Source organism: Oreochromis niloticus, linkage group LG12, assembly GCF_001858045.2.
Source record: "Oreochromis niloticus isolate F11D_XX linkage group LG12, O_niloticus_UMD_NMBU, whole genome shotgun sequence".
Lineage (NCBI taxonomy): Eukaryota > Metazoa > Chordata > Actinopteri > Cichliformes > Cichlidae > Oreochromis > Oreochromis niloticus.
Window position 1 is genome coordinate 35,106,564 of NC_031977.2, and position 18,008 is coordinate 35,124,571.

Sequence of the window (18,008 nt, forward strand, 5' to 3'; positions counted from 1 at the left end):
CCAGCTTTGACCACTGAGGATGAGCCGTGTCAAGTTAAGTTTAATGGTGTTTTCTTCCTCAATCGACTTCCTGTTTGCAAAATGCGAAAGAAATGTATTAATCACAAGAGCAAGCGATGGTGTCTCGATTTAAATAACATCCCATGAATGAATCATGTTTTCCTCTACATTTTTCTTCTGCTGATAAACTGAAGGTTATTTGCATGAGCCACATCGGCTAAACTTCTCTTCATTTATTGCTTTATCCCCCCAACCCCCCACGGTTTCAGTTCAACTTTGCTGGAGCAACAATTTAATTTCCCTGCGCAGGATCCAATAAACCTTCACAGCATAAAACACCTTCTTTCTGCCCTGTTGCCCTGTCACAGTCTTTGCTGCGCGTGGCGATAAATCCACATATCTGACATGGCTCACGACAGGTTAAGTGAGGCACAGATAAATGAGGACACCCCCCCCTCTCTGGCCAAAGGCACATCGCATTCATGATTTATGATGCTCGTTAAAAATTAAAACCCAGTGAAATTGTTGTTGTGCAGACTTCGCAACTCCAAACTTACCACCTTGAGGCCTCCGAACCTTCTGAGAGGCTGGTGGTAAAGCTTTTCACTGACCGTGCTGCTCTGCTTGCACTAACAAACTGAGTTTTCAGCATTTGCTTCAGGAGAGAATTAGCACATATGTAGAATTTTTAAACACTGGATTTTTGACATAGTGGCCAGTGGTAATGTTACAGCAGTTTCAGCAGTACCTACTCTGCTTTACTTGGTTTCAGTTTTTTCCAAGTGAGTACCACATGATGTACATGGGGTCATTACAGCAGCGCAGCCTCCACATGGTCGATCAAAGCTCAGATTGATCAACTTTGCCATTTAAATAATCAGCTTAGTGCTCGGTAAGGCCTTAACGCAGAGGAGCACGCCGTCGCTGCTGTATTATAACACTTAAAGGTCACCACTTCTGCTCTGCTTCATCTCACAGTTCAGAAACTTTCCCCACCAGCTGCCGATTTACGACCGGCATTAAAGCGACGCTTTCACAGCTTTGCGTGTTTGTGCCTCCAAATGCCAGCGTGGACTTCGATACCCAGAAATCATGTAATAAACAGACTCAGAAACTTTAAGGGGCCACAGAGCTCTTTGTATTTCACTCAGGTTCACATTTGTCACTCTCTGTGGGCTGATGAACGACCAGCCCTGGCAGGACAATTTCATTTTGGGAAATTGGCTGAATCTTCAGCGTCCTGCTGTGCGCTCTGACTGTAAAATGAGGTTTTTTTGTTTGTTTTGGTCTCTGCTAGAATTGATCATTAGTGAAGACAGGATTTATGTGCAGGCAGCAACAAAACGATCAGCAGTCATTTATGATGGGAAGTTAATAACGAGGCTTTTTTCCACAGGACTATGCAAACATTTGACCCACAGACACATCACAGAGGAGGGGTCACGAGTTAACACCAGCGACCAGTTCAAAACCAGTTCCACCACCAGGTACTGTGAAAACGGTGTGCTGAAATTAGTGGTCCTAATATTCGCGTTTTCAGAGATTTTCCCTGAGATTCCCGACTTTAAATCCAGACTGGCACCGTCGGACACTTTATGACGCTTATAATAACGTGTCGTCTAGTTTTGCTTCAGGTCACAGAGTCGCGGAGATGAATTTCTCTGACAATAGTCTGACGGGAACACTGGATTCAATGAGTGACACATCATTTCTACCAGCACCTTTAAGCTGTTCGTACTCGACAGGAGTGGATGATGATGAAGGTAATTTTCCTTAAAAAAAAAAAAAAAAAGGGTAAAGTCGGAATGAAAAGCACAGTCATGGGAATATTAGTCACACCAGCCCAGCGATGACAGGTAAGGCGAGTAGAACAGCGGTGAGGTTTTCATGCTTATCAGCCTCAAACTTTCAGTCAATGAACGTCTGAGATTTAATGATTTTTGTGGCTTTTTAAAGTGTTGCCATCCATCCCTCCATGCATTGACTTTTTTAAACTTTTGTTCATGGAGATTATGCAATCTGTAGACATTATCTCTGACATTTTGCAATAGGCAGCTCTTTAAATCCACGCTTATCTACATGACAATACACGATATGAGCGAACACAAACAAAAACACATCCCCAGACTCCCGGCAAACGTGTGGCCAGCGGTGCAGATACGAAGCTCGATTGTCTTGATTTTTCCATCTTGGATTTTCAAAGCACATATGAGGTTACCAAAGAGATGCTCAGCGAACCAAGGCGGTGCTTTCAGCTTTGACGTTTTTAACTCAAAAACAGCCACAGAAGCAAAAATAGCCACGGCAGTAACACTTTAAAAGAGCGACCAGCTCTTTCATGCTCTGCAGCAGCGTCAGTGATAACAGCAGCCCCGCCCAGCATCCCAGCCTCGGAGAATTTATGGGCAGTAACAAGACACAGACGCAAGAGTGGACAGGTACACGAGCTGTGGAGATGCAATAAGGAAGTTGAGCATCACATAAAATTTCATCTGTGTCATTTGCCCGAACTGATATCAGATGACAGTCATTGCTGAGTGGGAATTCACAGTTTAGACATATTTATTCACTACAAAATATTACGAGCATGCTGTCAAATATGACTGCCTGAGAAAGTCATCCCCATGGTTACTAAGGAAAACATGCCATTCATTTTGATGTGCAGATAAGTCTGCATAATTATCAGAGCTCGATTTTAACCGTGAGCTGCATAAATCAGCACAAAACTACATTTATTTTCCTATAAACACACTTTCAGAGCTCTAACTGCTTGTGCTTCTAATTCAGTTCCATCTAGTGAGGATCACTTATTTAAAAGCTCCACTGATTAGGGTTCAAGAGTCAGGGTTAGAAATGAACTGTCAAAAACTCAAATGGACAGTTAAAGCGAGTCAATCCCAAAAAGACTGCCAGGATTAACAGCCTAAATGCACAGGATAGAGCCTGATATTATACAAACACAAAGCAGTTTCAGTTTCCCCTCAATGACACCTGTAAGGTAGGTGTTTTTATTTACACATGTCAGCTGTTCTAAAGTTATGCAATACTAGGAGGTGACCCACTTTGAGTAACAGGTGGATTGTGACACAGACAGGTAAAGCCACTCGCAATCTGTGAGCCTTCAGGTAATCTGACTGAGTCACTGAACCTCTTCAGCATGTTTGTACTGTTTGTGCCTTCAGAAGTATTTATAATGAATTTATGTGACACATGTTATGGATAACCATGTTTTGGTTAAATGTGCCGGAGTCTGTGTTCCAGCTTTGGCGGGTGAAATTTAAGGTGGTTTCATTTTCATTTTCTTTCACAAGAAAGAAAAATAAACATGGCGGCATCAACAATGCTAAGCTTGAGCCTTCACAGCACGACTGACCAACAGGTGACACCATTTTTGATATACAGTCTATAAAATACTGTACAGTGAATCTCTTATAGCACATTGTTAAGGTTTTAAAGCACATGATCCACCTTATTCCTAACACGAGGCAGCTGAGCTCTTATTTTGAAGGAACAATAGGAAAAAACAAAAGCTCCCAAAATTCACGTGAGCACACCTGCTCGCTGAGCTGGCTGAAAGTAAATATTTGGTTGTAAAAAATACATTTAATACCACAACATTAGGTTATAACAGAGTGAACTCCACTAGTCACTATGCTAAAGAACGCTCTGGGCTGTAAAATACAACCATAGACTGTATATTAAAGACGGACATAGCGATAGTGACATCACACATTTCAGCCATCGCCACGGTAGCTCTTTGAAACCAGATGCGATCAATTAAAAGACACCTCACACTCATACGGTAACAGTTTGTCAATAACGAGGTGGACACAGCCTGCAACTGAATGTCTCGCCCCCTGCTGGCCTTCGAGAACACTGCAGGTTTGTGCACTTCCACAGCGGCTTCAGGCTATGAGCTCAGGAAGCGAGCCCAGTTTATGGGACTCGAGAGACCCATTTATCGACAGACTCCCGTCTCGTAACTCTTCCAAACTCGCAATTTAGGTTTTATATAACTAAAATTTCCTGTCAGCTCAGGCGAGCACAGCAGATCACCAGAAGTTCCCGAGGCATGCTGGTCACCATAGTAGTCAAACAAACACGAGCACGGTGTGCGGCGCGGAGCAGCCTGCTGGCGCTCGCTCAGATTAATTCTCTGTTCTGCTCTCACGTCATGACGTGTTTTCAAACAGACAGTATGGCTAAAAACAGTTTGCTGTGCCACAGTAACCTACATTTGCTTCTTCGACTACATCACGTTATCCACACTTATTTATAGCTTACAGAATGGGCCGACACTCGCAGCTTTTATTTATAGCTCTAAGGAGAGGGCCAACACTCGCTGCTGATCAGGGTGTTTTAAGCATGCTGCACTAATGTAATATTTCTCTCTAGTTGACCTCCGTGACGGCACCAAGTGTAGCTGCTGTGAGATTTGTGAGACAAGTGCAAAACCCTGAAGCTTTCCTTCCCCCATAAATAAAACAGAGCAGCTGAAGTCATGTGAAGTGCTGCAGGGTGGCTTTATATGAAGAGCAGGGACGAGCGAGCTCGTGTGGAGCCGCCATACCTTTGAGATGAGCTCGTCGTGGTTGGCCAGATGTGCTCGGCAGTGGATGCAGCTGTAGGTGCGGTGGCAGGACGGCAGGTAAGCCTGGAAGGTCTTAGACTTGGTCATCTTCACCATGTCAGTGGGGCAGGGCTCCTCGCTGGTGTCAGGGCTGGCACTGGAAGAGTTGCAGCTCTGCTGGACTTGCTGACAGAAGAAACACTGGAAGATGCAAGCAAAAGCCGTCGTTGTTGTGGAGTGGGTGTGTGGCACGCTCCACACAGACACCACGGGAGAAAATCAAACCTGCGGGAAAGGGAAAGAGACGATGTGGTGAGCGGCACGTTCCGCACTTCCTATTTATAGCGCTCATGAGCTTAATTGCATTTCCAATATAAACAGCTCGTTCACTGGAACAATCATTTGATTAGAAACATCTATTAAGTGATTACAGTCGCATGTTGTCCCCTACCAACACGGCTGCATGGTTATGTAACTTAATATGACAACGAGTCAGTGGCCACATAATACGTTTCACCTGCTCTCAAACTATTTCCTTCTTCACAGCACATGACAGAAACCAGCCTGTCTTCATTTTGTCTCTTTAGACTGAAAGATGCGAGAAGAGATTAGCAGCTTGGAGATAAGTCAGGAATTTCTCTGGGGAAACAAAAATCCTTCAAAGGACAAAAATATACAGTATTTAGAATCTAAAACGCAGATGAAACTCTAGCCCCAACTCTTGTGCCTGTAGACACTTAAGGAAATGCTGCTCAGATGTCAATTTTTCAAGTAACTCAATATGTTTTCCTCTCATGTCATTAATTTACACGAACAAATGGCTCATGATCATTTTTGTTGGACACTTGACGTCAAAGTATCTTAGTGCATGCCGAACAATCCAGGCAGGAAAATCCTTGAAAGTTGATTCAGTTCATCTGGACGCAGTGTTTTCAGTGGGAGAAGTGTTTCATCACTCAGCCGAGTGATTTCTTCAGTCTGGAATGAACTTGGCTGACTGATGAAACATTTGTTTATATGAATCAACTTTCTGGGATTTTATGTCAAAGGATACCATTAGTCACATCTCTTGGCCTTATTTTGGAACTTGGTGTTTAAAGAAGCAAGAGGCACGACTGTCTGCAAAGGTTTCAGAGGTAAAAGTGAAAGCAGGCAACTGCAGCACTGCAGTAACAAATACACACAGCACAGCTGCTGAGACAATGAAACAGAAGCCTGATAATAGGTGCGAGCTTTGAAAGGGGTTCATGAAAAACACGTCTGCAGGTCTACACAGATGCTAAACATCCACCCACGTGGAGACTTCCTCCTCCTTCTCCTCCTCCTCTTATTGTGCAGCTGTTTGCAAGCATGTGACTCCCAGCTGACCAATATGAGATTAATGCTTGCATAAAAAAAATGCATATCTGGAATTTTTTTTAACCTCAAAAAGAAAAAAAGAGCCCAGAGTGACAGACCTGCACAGATCTGCCACAACATTAAAACCACTTGCAGGTGAAGTGAGTGACATTGATGATCTCGTTAGGATGTAATGTCCTGCGGGGACTCGTCGGCTCCTGGAACTGCACTGACATGCAGATGTTACTTTCACACTGCTACGGTTTCTCTGCTCTCCCTGCGGGACTGTGCAGGTAGGGGGAGTTGTTAGACTAATTTGGGCACACCTGTGCAGGCTAGAAACAGAGCCTAAATAAGCTCAGTGTAATCGATCTCTCCCCCTCTGCCTCCTTTGATTTGGTTTCCTCCATTATTAAACCAGATCCAAACAGCGTGCAGACTTTTTCCCAGATTTCAAACTTCCACAGACATGCCTGAACAAGCCCGATGCCAGACACCCCACCCAAGGCTGTGATCCTGGACTAAATCTAAATCAAGAAAAAAAGACTAAAAGTAGGCGTTAAAAACATCCCACAAACAAACTTGGATAAAAGAATAAAATGAGAGGATATTTTGTGCTCGCCAAACTAAAAGCAAATAGAAAATTTGAGGAAGTGTTCTTAGTTTTAGTTTTTTCCCAGTGTGGTCTGGTTTGTCGACACAACCTGCCTCACGAGGCTTTGGAGTGTGTGATTACTGGGATGTCCACCGGACTGTGACTCAACTTCCTTCACAAACTGTTGCGTTTTGCTATTGTGAGCATCGTATCTTGGCCCTGAGTAATACCCGCACTTTTATAAAACTCAGAACATAAAACTAACCTGAAGCTGAACATTGCAAACTAAACTGCAATGAGTAAACGCACTCTGGAAACTAAACGAAAAGCTAAAGCAAAGCTGCACTCGGTGTCCCGACCTTTAAACCTATCAGAATCATCTTTATTAATCGTTAGGTTTGTGCGTTGTAGCGTGCACAGGCCAGAAAACACCTTTTTATTTACTGAGGCATTTCTCCACATTTAAACAAAATAAATAAATCACTACTGTAACTTTTAAAGGCGCAGTGGAACTCATGCTGAATTAGATTTGAACACATTCAGACCCACTCACTGTTCAGCTCTGCAGATAAAGATGAAACATACATTCACTGCTGTGCACGGTGCTAAAAATATCATTTTATTCGTTTTTTAAAATCATATTTTGTGTCTTTTTCTATTTTACTGGTTGCTGCATTTGAAGAGCACACACTGATTGAATGTGCAAAAGGTGACTGACTGACTGATTGGCTGATTGACCGATGAGGTACATGTATTGATTTGCAGCAGTGTATCAGCAGCCAGAAGGCGCAGAGCACCTGAACACTGGTGTTGAGTTTCTGAACACCTGGTGAATGCACGCCTGTTATTTGCTGTGCTTTTAGCGCTGATTAGGTTTCCACTGACAGCTGAGAAAAGTCATCTTTGCCTGCTTGTGTTTAACTTTGTTACTGATTTACAAAGTGTATCTTTCCTCATATGGATTTTTTTTTTAACCCTTTTTCTGCAGAACTACTGACTTTCAGGAAATGAGCAACATGCAGTAACTTTATCAGAGAGTCAAAGTCCTCAGCCCTTAAACATACAGTGCTAACAGAATGCTAATCAGGTTAACTAAGGTTACTAGGTTAAGGGAGATAAAATTAACCGTGGTAAACACACCTGGCTGGAGCTTGATAAATCTTGAGGACTTTAGATTAGATTTCCCAAAACTACAAAGCTTTAACATCATCTGACTAAACTGAACGTCAGTTGGGTTGGCATGGTTACCATAATTGGATGGATAAACACAGTTAATGGCTACATAGATGTTACGAACGGTGCCTTTATAGATCCAGGACATGCATTCTCCTTCCTGTTTGTCCCATTGCAATGTGATTGCAGTTCAGCTTGGTGTGCAGTAGGGGGCGCATCGTAAGCTAATCCTCAATAAATGGGGGTAAATTGTGCTAAATGACTGAGATGATCATTTACACCTGCTTCTAGTTTTATACAAATACACATCAACAACACCTCCGAACGGGTATGAAATGACATTCACGCACTTTTGTTTTTCTTGCAGGGAAGCCAAATTCTCTCCTGCTGCTTGCTTCATGCCCCAAATAAAAATGGCCGAGGATGTAAAGGGACCCATGGTGCTGTGAGGTTCCTGATACCCGCAGAAATGTTTTTTTCCTCTCTCTCACCCTGGTACGGAGCCCCGCAGGGGACATGGGAGAAAAAAAAAATTAAGACGGACTTTTGCGAGATCTCGCAAAAGAAACTCGGGATCTCGCAAAAGTTTTGCGAGATCTCGCAAAAGTAACTCGGGATCTCGCAAACGTTTTGCGAGATCTCGCAAAAGTTTTAGCCGCATTCGGAGGCCGCTAGGTCGAGGCCGACCGGGAGGTCGAGGCACGACGTGCCGGGAGAGCGGTGTTTCTCCCGGCTGTAGTAGGTCTCGACCTCCCGTTAGCTTCGAGATGGTGGGTGTCAGATCTCCGAAAAACGTCGGAGCACTTTTGCAAATATGTGATGTCTTGTAAACCGCGCAGATATTTGACATTTACACAGCTACATTCATGCCTCAAAATATCTTAAAAGTTTATTTTGTGACCCAGAAAGAGTAATATTACGACTAAGTAGCTGCCGCCATTGTTGGAATTCAACTTTTGCGGGATCTCGCAAAAGTTTTGCGAGATCCCGAGTTACTATTGCGAGATCTCGCAAAACTTTTGCGAGATCCCGAGTTTGTTTTGCGGGATCTCGCAATAGTTTTGCGAGATCCCGAGTTTGTTTTGCGAGATCCCGCAATAGTTTTGCGAGATCCCGAGTTACTTTTGCGAGATCTCGCAAAAGTCCGTCTTAATTTTTTTTTCTCCCATGTCCCCTGCGGGGCTCCGTACCCTGGTCTATTAAAATGAGGTTGAAAACTGAAATGTTTATATTTTCGGGCTCACCAGCGCCCCCTATGAAACCAGAGCGTGAGGATTCCTGAAGTTTGCAAATTCTGTGGCTCACATTTCCTATGTTGACTGAAATATACAGCGAATCCGACTCTGTGGATCTTATTTCCCCATTCAAACACCAACCAGCACATTTTACACCCAAACTCTCAGACTTTCACTTTTATCTCTCAAGAGTTGCAAAGTGAAGGAAAAATCCACCACACGCCTATCTTTGTATCATCTCTGCATAGCAAAGGTTGCCCCATTAGACAGAAATCCCCTCAAAACAATAACCTTGCGGCCCTGAGGGGGAAAACAATTAAAAAAGCTCGAGAAGTTTCCAATTGAGCTCAATGTGCCGCAACAGGAAGAGCAGCACCGAGACAGAAGCCAGCAGCCAGACAGAAAACAAAGGAGCTTCCGCAACTCAACAGGAAGCAGCGTGAAGCATGGCTGCTCTGCAAACACAAACACACGAATGTAAACGTATTCATACACAAAAACACACACACAATCAGCCAGGTAAAAACCTGACATGCGACACACTCTGGCCCACAGGAGGCCCCACGCAGAGAGCCACGTTTACATACATACAGTATAATCTGCACAGGTGCCGAGGCCTAATCCCTGCATGAAAAGGACAAAATCCCCTCTGTGAATTAGCTCAGTTTAACCCCAGCGGCACGTGCACAATGAAGGTAAACACACACACACACGCACGCACGCACACACACACTTTATAAGCCAAGTTGCTGACTTCAGGCCATTTAAAACCACATGGTCTGCTTCTTTGATGAAACTTTAACATTTCTCGACTTCTGCAGACTAAAGTGCTGATAAAACACTAAACACGACGCTTTGAATCCTGCAACATTGTCTCCTCCTCTCTATTGTGTCCGTCCACTCCATCGCCTGCTATCTCATCTCCTGCTTCTGTTTTTTTAATTGAACAAAAGTATGTTTGGCTTTAAAAAAATAAAATAAAAAGCAGAAATATATTTTAAAAGGGTGGCGAAGTGAGTGGAGAGGACAGGTAACAGCTGACATTCGCACTGAGCAAAGTGAAAACAAAGAGGCAGCAGTGTGCGTCTCTGGTAACCACTAACAGGAAGAGTGTCCAGACAAAAGACTCGCTCCCTTCATCACTGAGTCTAGCCAAAACAACACGATAACATGCGTTTTCGCTGAAAGTCTTACGATCCAAAGCAGTTAATCTGGCCGTTAGAGGCGTTTGCAGCCCTCCCAATTCCTCCTGCTCCTCTTCTAAATTTGTTTATGCCCAACAAAGAGCACGACGCCAGCTCAGGCGCAACAGTGTCGCTGTGCCGTCTGCTTTCATTGTTTGTTTTTCCGAGCCTGGCGCTGTCTCTGAATCCAGCACGACACCGAACCTCGGCTGCTGCTTTTCTTTCAGTTTTTAGGCAAACGGCGCTTCAGCTGCTGCTGCTGTACTCACCACCTGGATCAGATCTGAGCAGAGCGCAGCTCGGTGGAAAACTGCTTGCTGCAGGAAGAGACAGAGAGGTGTTGTTGTTGGGTTTTTTGCACTTCTTGTTGCTTTTTGGACTTAAAGAAATGATTGTCGGCGTCCCAGGCTCTGGTCCATGGGTGATGCTGCCAGACGGGAACTTATTGTTGCGTCCTTTGGGTGCTGACGGTTCTCATTTTTCCCCACACGGGCTTTTGTTGTGCCTTTTGTGTGCGTAATGGACTGGCCTGGTTACTTTACGAGAACGTCACCACGTGGGAGGGAGAGTGCGCTCTGATTAACAGCCCAGCTGACCAATAGATGCCTCCGCTGCCTTCAGGCTCCCGTGGGAAAAATGGATTCCAGATTAAGAGCGCCATTCAAGGGAAAATGGTGTGTTTGTGCGATTTTAATGCCTTCTATTCTCTTTAAATCCACCCTTTGAGAACTCTTATTTTGTAAAAAGCACAACTCTGTTTTAAAGTTTATGAAGAAACCTTATTCTTGTAAATATTTGTCTTTGTTTATGTCGCTGGTACATTTGTACTTCATTTACTTTAGATTACCAAAGTATTTTCGACTATTTTTTAAAATGTGATTTCCACCAATTAGTATTTATATCCATATTTACAAGATTTCTTATGAAAGTTTAAATGCTTTTGGATACTTTTGGAAAGCCATGCTTGGCATTTTTAGTCAACTATCTATCCTTGCTTTATTCTTATCCTGCTTATCCACTTCAGAGTCATGTGGAAGGTGAAGCTGATCCTTGCCTTCAGACAGTTTACAGCCAATTTACAATCACCAATTAACCTTACATGGGAGGAAGCCGAAATGTCTGGAGCGGACATGCAAACTCCACACAGAAAGGATCAGATTTGACTTTTGTGAGGACAGGGAAAGAATCACTTTCTTATGTTAGCTCAAATACCAGCAGAAAGCCACCTGCCATACGGCTTCAGCTGGAATATGTGCCAAAGTGCAACAACATCTATGAGACATGACACTTAGCAAGCTAAAGAAGCACGAACTCGGCCTCCTCCAAACATGCCAGAGGCAGTCCGAGATTTTGTTGGACAGTGTGAGAGGTAAAGGAGGCAGGCTGCATGCTAGTGGAGATAACTGCAGAGCCATGAAAATTGGTGCCTCAATTTTTTTCTTGTTTTTTAGGTTAAATTGTTAAATCGTTGTTTAAATCGTTAGTAGAAATTGTTTTGTGGATGGATTTATGCTGCTTAATTTGTTTTTATAAAACAAAATGTTCCCAGAGTCTTCCACCCACATGTTTAGCCACAGTCTTTCTCTTTGTGAATTTTAAATTGGTCATAAATGGCACATTTTCACGGTTTCCTTGTATCACTCTTTAGATGTCTGTGTTTCTGCTGTGACAGACTATCATCTACTTATTTCCCAGAAAAGGAAATCGCATATTTCTGCTTGGAGACCAAACAAAGGAGGGAGAAAAAAACTCTACATGTTATTGTTTTTACTGTCGAGATTATTTCCCATGCGGCTTGAACGCACCACAGAGGGGAGGCGGGAGCGCGCAGACACCCGGATGTGTAAATAAATACAAGATGAGAATATGAATCTGGATTCTGTCCTCTCCTTCACACACAAAGCAAAATAAAAATCACACGCATTCATGTGTGTGCAGTTTGGTTTCCCACCTGCGGATCTTCCAGTTAAATGAAGAAGATGATGCGTTTGCGTTCCCTCCAATCACCCCGTTGATTAATTATTTCAAGATCAATAATAATTAATCTGCGAGTTAACCAAACGGAACTAAGAAAGGATTGTTTTCGTGTTTTTTTTTTGCAACTAAACAGTCAGACTTACATCATCCTGAAACCATACGAGTGTTTGAAACACCGGAAACGTCATAACTGAGTAATAACGAAATAATTAACGGTCATTTTTCTAAAAGGCAACAACACAGACGATAAAACAAAGCCTGCCACTGTGACAAAGACCAGCAGGTTCCTTCAATGCTCTGTCACGTGATGAAGATGTTTTTATGGAATAAGAGGCACAAAAACAGCAGCCTTCCTCACCCTCCTCCTCCTCCTCCTCCTGCAGCTGCTGCTGCGCTGTTTATGTGTCAGCGCTGCATCATCCTGACACTGGACATCACATCTGGAACAGGACGCCACGAATGATCACACCAAACATTAACAAAGGTCTCATATTAAACAGAACAGCTTGGCCTCTTCTTACTCTTCCGCTCGTGGCGTCGTGGGCGCGCTTACCCTAGACAACATTTCATGTTTCTCCTTTTGTTTATTTGTTTATTTTTTTAAATGTTTCATAACAATAATAATAATGAACTGTAGCGTGAGGACAGTCGTGTTGTAACAAACCCTGAGGGGCGATATTGCTTCACCACGAGGGCGGCTTATGATGATGATGATGATGATGATGCATGTAAACACAATATTGCAGCTTCTTTCAAGAGGTGCAGGCAGAATGCGCGTGGACGTTATGAAATCCGTCCTTTCGCTGTGTTTTTGTCGCCTGTTCACGTGGCATTATAAGCCCTCCCCTCCTACCCACCCCTACACACACACACACACACACACACACACAAATCTGACCGAGATCTGCAGCCAAAAAAGCGCACCGATGATGATGGTGGTGGTGATGAAGGCAGCGCACATAATCAGCTGAAAGCAGCTGCAAATCGTGCTTTTTTCTGCTCTTGAACGCAACTTGGAGATCAAATTACAAAACGTGTCCCATTAAAGGAGAGGATGTTGTAACCTTATAATTAATGTAAGCAGATTGGTAAAGCCCCACAGTTACATAAATCCACCCGAGCTGCCATCCTATAAGACCACGGACTTCCACAATGGGGACTAAATGATATCATTTCAGATTCTAGAGGGTGACACCTGATTTTTATTTCTTCCCCGACGCGTCAGACAGTTTAAACCCGCCCCACAGATACGCAGAGCAGGCTTTAAATACGGAAAAACAGGAAACAGAGTGTGACAAAATCTGCACACACGTCTAAAAGCACCACAGCACGGGTGTATCTGACCAGTACATGCGTGTCCTCCAGCAGGTCACTGCTTCTGCACTTACCCCAAAACTCTTAGCCTTCCTCCCCGTCAGAGAACCAAAACAACCCGGCCACGAAATCGAAGCTTTTCCTTCTGAACCAGCAGTGTGGATATCAGTTTAGAAAATAAACAAAAGAAAGAAATAAAAAGAAAAGAAAAGAAATGAGGATAGCTTCACCGTCCCATAAAGGCAGCAGCAGCCTCTTTAGGTCGAGCCCAGTGCCATTAAAGTCTCCAGAAACATCAGTGTCCTCGTTGGAGTTTCAATGCGTTCACAAAGCAAAACCGTGAAGAGTGCGGCGTGGGCGAAATCCCCAAATCCCATCCGCTTGTTTGGGATCAGAGCGAGTGCATGCTGGGGTGCACCTCTGTACCTTCAGCTCTCCGATATCAGCGGCAGGACAGGCCGAGCTGTCCCGACTGCGGCCTTTTTTATACTGAAATCCTAATTAGCTCTGTGATGCGCGCACAGCCGCGTTCACGGCCGCGGATCTGTCACTTATAAGCGTCGCCTCGGTGTCTGCAGCTTCTCTTTAGCGTCAGCGCCGCAGGCTGCGAAGGAAAACTTGTGCAAAAAAAAGTGCAGAAGAGGCGCAGTTTTATCTCCATCTATCGGTGATGCATTTAAGTGTTGCAGGAAATGGCGGGTGTCAGACACAGCCCGTGAGAAAACCACGCGGAACCCAACAAGAATAAGAAATGAAAGAAACACTCAAATTTACCCCCCCCCCGACACACACACACACACACACACACACACACACACACACACAAATAAATCAGGATCTTAAACAGTTTTCTGTCTTCCATTTATTTCACTTTATTCATTTTCTGGCGTTTTAAAATATTTTTTTATTAGCTGTATAATTTGTGGCTTAAAAGTGAGCGAGTAAAATCTACAATATGTATCCACAGTTCGCTCCTGCATCTCTTTGCTGGCTAACCAATCGTCCCTCTCCTTTCATTTGTGTTATGACTCTTCATATGGTACACGTCATACAACCTTTAACGGGCCAGTCAAACAGCACTGTGACAGGGAACATTTCCCTGTTACTCTTCACACAAAGGCCGTGTTTTTTGTGTTTTTTCAATCTTAAAATTCGCTGTTTGGAGAGGTACGTGAAGGCAACAGCAGCCTAGCTACAAAGCCTGCTCTACAAATAGAGTCCAATCAGCGAGGAGAAAGATCACCATGTACCCAATCAGCTGCGGGGGAGGGCGGGGAGAGGCGATGGCAGCCAATCAACTCGAGGGCAGGGAAGTGGCTGCGCGCCCGCGTGGCTAGTGGTTGTTTTGGCTGCGCGCGCCGCCGATACCGACGCGTGCCATAAGAACAATACTTTAGTGCGCATGCGTGGACGCATTGCAAGCACGTGGCAAAGCTGGTAAACAAAGCCGTCAGAAATGGATCCAGCTGATCGCTGCTCAGTGACGTGTTCACTGCAGTTACACATGTACATTAGTTTTTCTGTCAGGATTACAATGACATTATTCACAATCACATTAAATGTGAATATATTTACACACACACACACACACACACACACACACACATATATATATATATATATATATATATATATATGTATATATATATATTTAAAACCTCAACCAGTGTGTTTACTTTTGATTTAAATAATTTGGAATAGAATTTTGCTTTCATGCACCGGTGTAACTTCACCTTCGTAAATGTAACGGGTTAGTTTATATCTCCCTGCGATATTAACGCAGATTTATGAATGAAGATGCTTTTAAAAAAACAACAAAATTTACTCCAAAATTAAAAGCAAAAAACTCAAACTTCTGACCCTGCTTTGGTTTGTAGCTGAAAATAATGAATGAGGTTTTGAATTTATGAATCAATCACGGGACAAGCCGCAGCACATCATATTAAACTGTACCGCAGCACCACCTACCGGACACACTGAGTACTACTAAAACCGTGTGAGTAATTCAAAACGACAAACCTGAATATTTCTGGTCCCCTTTGAAGTTGGTTTGGTCCCTCTTTAGGTGATAAATTCTCTATGGATGACTTTTTCCTAAAGACAGTATAAAACTGCTGAAGTTGGCGTTTCCTCTAAAAAAGATTTTACTACTAAAAACAAACAAACAAATAAATAAATAAACAAATAAAACCTCAAATGCCATTAGGTTTTGAATCTGAGAAACATGCTTAAATAATTGTAAATACTTTTATGCTGATGTGACCTCTCCTACTCACTTAATGAGAAGATGACACATATTTTGAGTGTTTACAAAAAAAGAAAAGAAAAGAAAAAAAAGAAAAGTACCACTGTATCCCAGCTGAAGTCCAAAGAAAAAACAGGTAACAGTTTGGGACAGAAAACGATGAGTATACAATGATGATCATATAAGATCATAAAAATAAACAGAAGAAGCTGGGAAAATATATCTTTAAATAAAATATAGCATCTCTGTCATTATGATCAATCATTTTTATTTATTATTAATCGTATTTGCCATCAAGTCCCCAAAGACTTTAGAGCAGTCACACTTACATCACTGGTCACAAAGTGCTTTGAACACCTGGTGGGAGGTACATGGTCTCACAAAACGAGCATCTTATAGACCCCCTGCAATTTGTCCACCAACCCTGTAGGTAGGTGGAAAACTCAGGACTGACTTTGCTGCATGCACTACACCCTTTGTGGACTATTTATCTGCTTTTAACAATATTTTAAAGAGTATTTTATGTATGCAGATGATACTGCTTTAATGAGTTCTTAAACATTGTGACAGGGCAAACCTCATCCTTGACACTGTAAAGACTTCAGGAGGAAATAATCATCCAGCCTACTTCCATTAAACGGAGCCGATCCAGTCTGTGACTGGACAGAAGCACCTTGGGGCTGTGCTTGAAATGGGTTCCTGGCACAGCAAAGAATGTAGTTTCAAAGGAAACTTTAATCCCTCAATGTGGAATCCAACATGTTCCATATGCTCTGTGCTTTTATTGAACGTTTCTGCCTCTTTGTATCATTTGTGGGTTTGAAAAGCCCTCTGAAGCGCCGAAAAAATCCATTAGAAAGAATAACAACAGCCTTCAAACTGTCAGGAATGTCATTACTGAGTTTGGAATGCACTTATAGGCAGTGTGTTAGGAGCAAGACAAACATTGATGTGAGTGATGGGAGGCATCAGTCACAGGTGTTATTTGGATTTGGGGGCTCTTGCTTATATTAAATCCAGTATTTAGTGCTGGAGGATACGTGGGGGGGGGACCCCAAAAAGAAGGCAGGCATCAGATAAACTTTATAAATACTTTCGTCTTCTGAGCTTTTAATCCTCAAGAAACTAAGGTCATTAATTTAAGTTTTCGGTCATTTTTATTCCATCAGATTTTACGCCACACTTGGCATTAAAATTTTAGAATTCACCATCAGTAGGTTTAGAGATCAGGACCAGGGAGATGGTATTTGGGTAACTGGGATAGTATTTGTCAGTCTGCCTGTAATCAATCATTTGTATTAAAAAATATTTAACTGAAATGAAAAGCCCCCCAAATTATACAAAAAAATAATGTCTTTGTTTATACTAAAAAGATATAAAGAATATTTTATTGTATAAGATGCATTAGAGCTTCATTTAAACACCACAATAAAAAACAAAAACAAAACTTTCAGGATTTTCTCCTTTTGGAAAGTTTTTCTGGCATGTGTGGGGTTGGTTTTAAATCTTTAGCGCCCTCTATAGGCTGTACTCCGTATTTCAGGTGTTTATAGATTTCCAACCTTTTCCTTCTGACTGGTTGTGCATTTGTCCAGACACCGAGGCATCGCTCTGTTTTGGGGCCCAATCAGCTTAAAGAATAAACCTAAAGTATCCCTTTAGCTGAAGACTGCGCCCTCCAGTGGTTTTCTGTGGTTAAAGTAAAGTTTTTCATCCATTTGATCTTCCATAAACATGTCTCCTCTCCAGCACAATGGAAATGTTGCTTTTAAATAAATGTTGTAAGGATTAAATCATCACTTTGAGTAAGTGTGGAGAGCTGTCTTTGTTTTTACTTTTAACCTCCTAGGACCTGCCGTCCACATATGTGGACATCACATTTTTGGTTATTTTGACCAAAATACTCAATTTTGCTATACATGGGCCTGATATCCACTTACGAGGACATTATACTGCTACTGTTCTATCAAAATTTTAAATGAATGTCCTCATTTGTGGTTCTCATTTTTCTTAAAAATGAAAATAAGGTAAAAAAAAAAATAAAAATCTGGAAATTCTTTGTTTTTACATTCATCGGGCCCCAATATGCCCAAATATCAAAGAGAAATTAAAAATGCATGTTGTGGAAGAGTTCAGGTCTTAGGAGGTTAAATGATAAAGTGAAGAAAAATGTTAAAAACAAACAAACTGAAGTATCAACGCAGATGAAACTAAATTAGTAATGCTGTCAAAAACTTTGGCCATGACTGTACCTTTTTTGGGTTTGGTTTGGTACCTAGTAAAGTTGACCTGCAGGTGCATGCACCTCTGCTTGTCCAACAACCAATTAGAATCCAGGACTGATACATGCTGGCAGGAAACTCCTCAAACGCAGCAC

General features: G+C 42.6%; 1 protein-coding gene across 3 annotated transcripts in view; it reads right to left on the minus strand.

The window, feature by feature from the left end:
- Nucleotides 1-14,062, minus strand: part of ypel1 (yippee-like 1) — a 31,208-nt gene extending 17,146 nt beyond the window's left edge. Inside the window, exons 1-2 of one of the 3 annotated variants that reach the window (XM_003444473.5) lie at nt 13,461-14,062; nt 4,571-4,855 (exon numbers count right to left, since the gene is read on the minus strand). In XM_003444473.5, the coding sequence (XP_003444521.1) occupies nt 4,571-4,687 (117 nt within the window). In that variant the 5' untranslated portion in view covers nt 4,688-4,855; nt 13,461-14,062. The other 2 variants (XM_005451533.4, XM_005451534.2) reach the window with 2 other exon arrangements.
- Between the last annotated feature and the right edge of the window lie 3,946 nt (nt 14,063-18,008).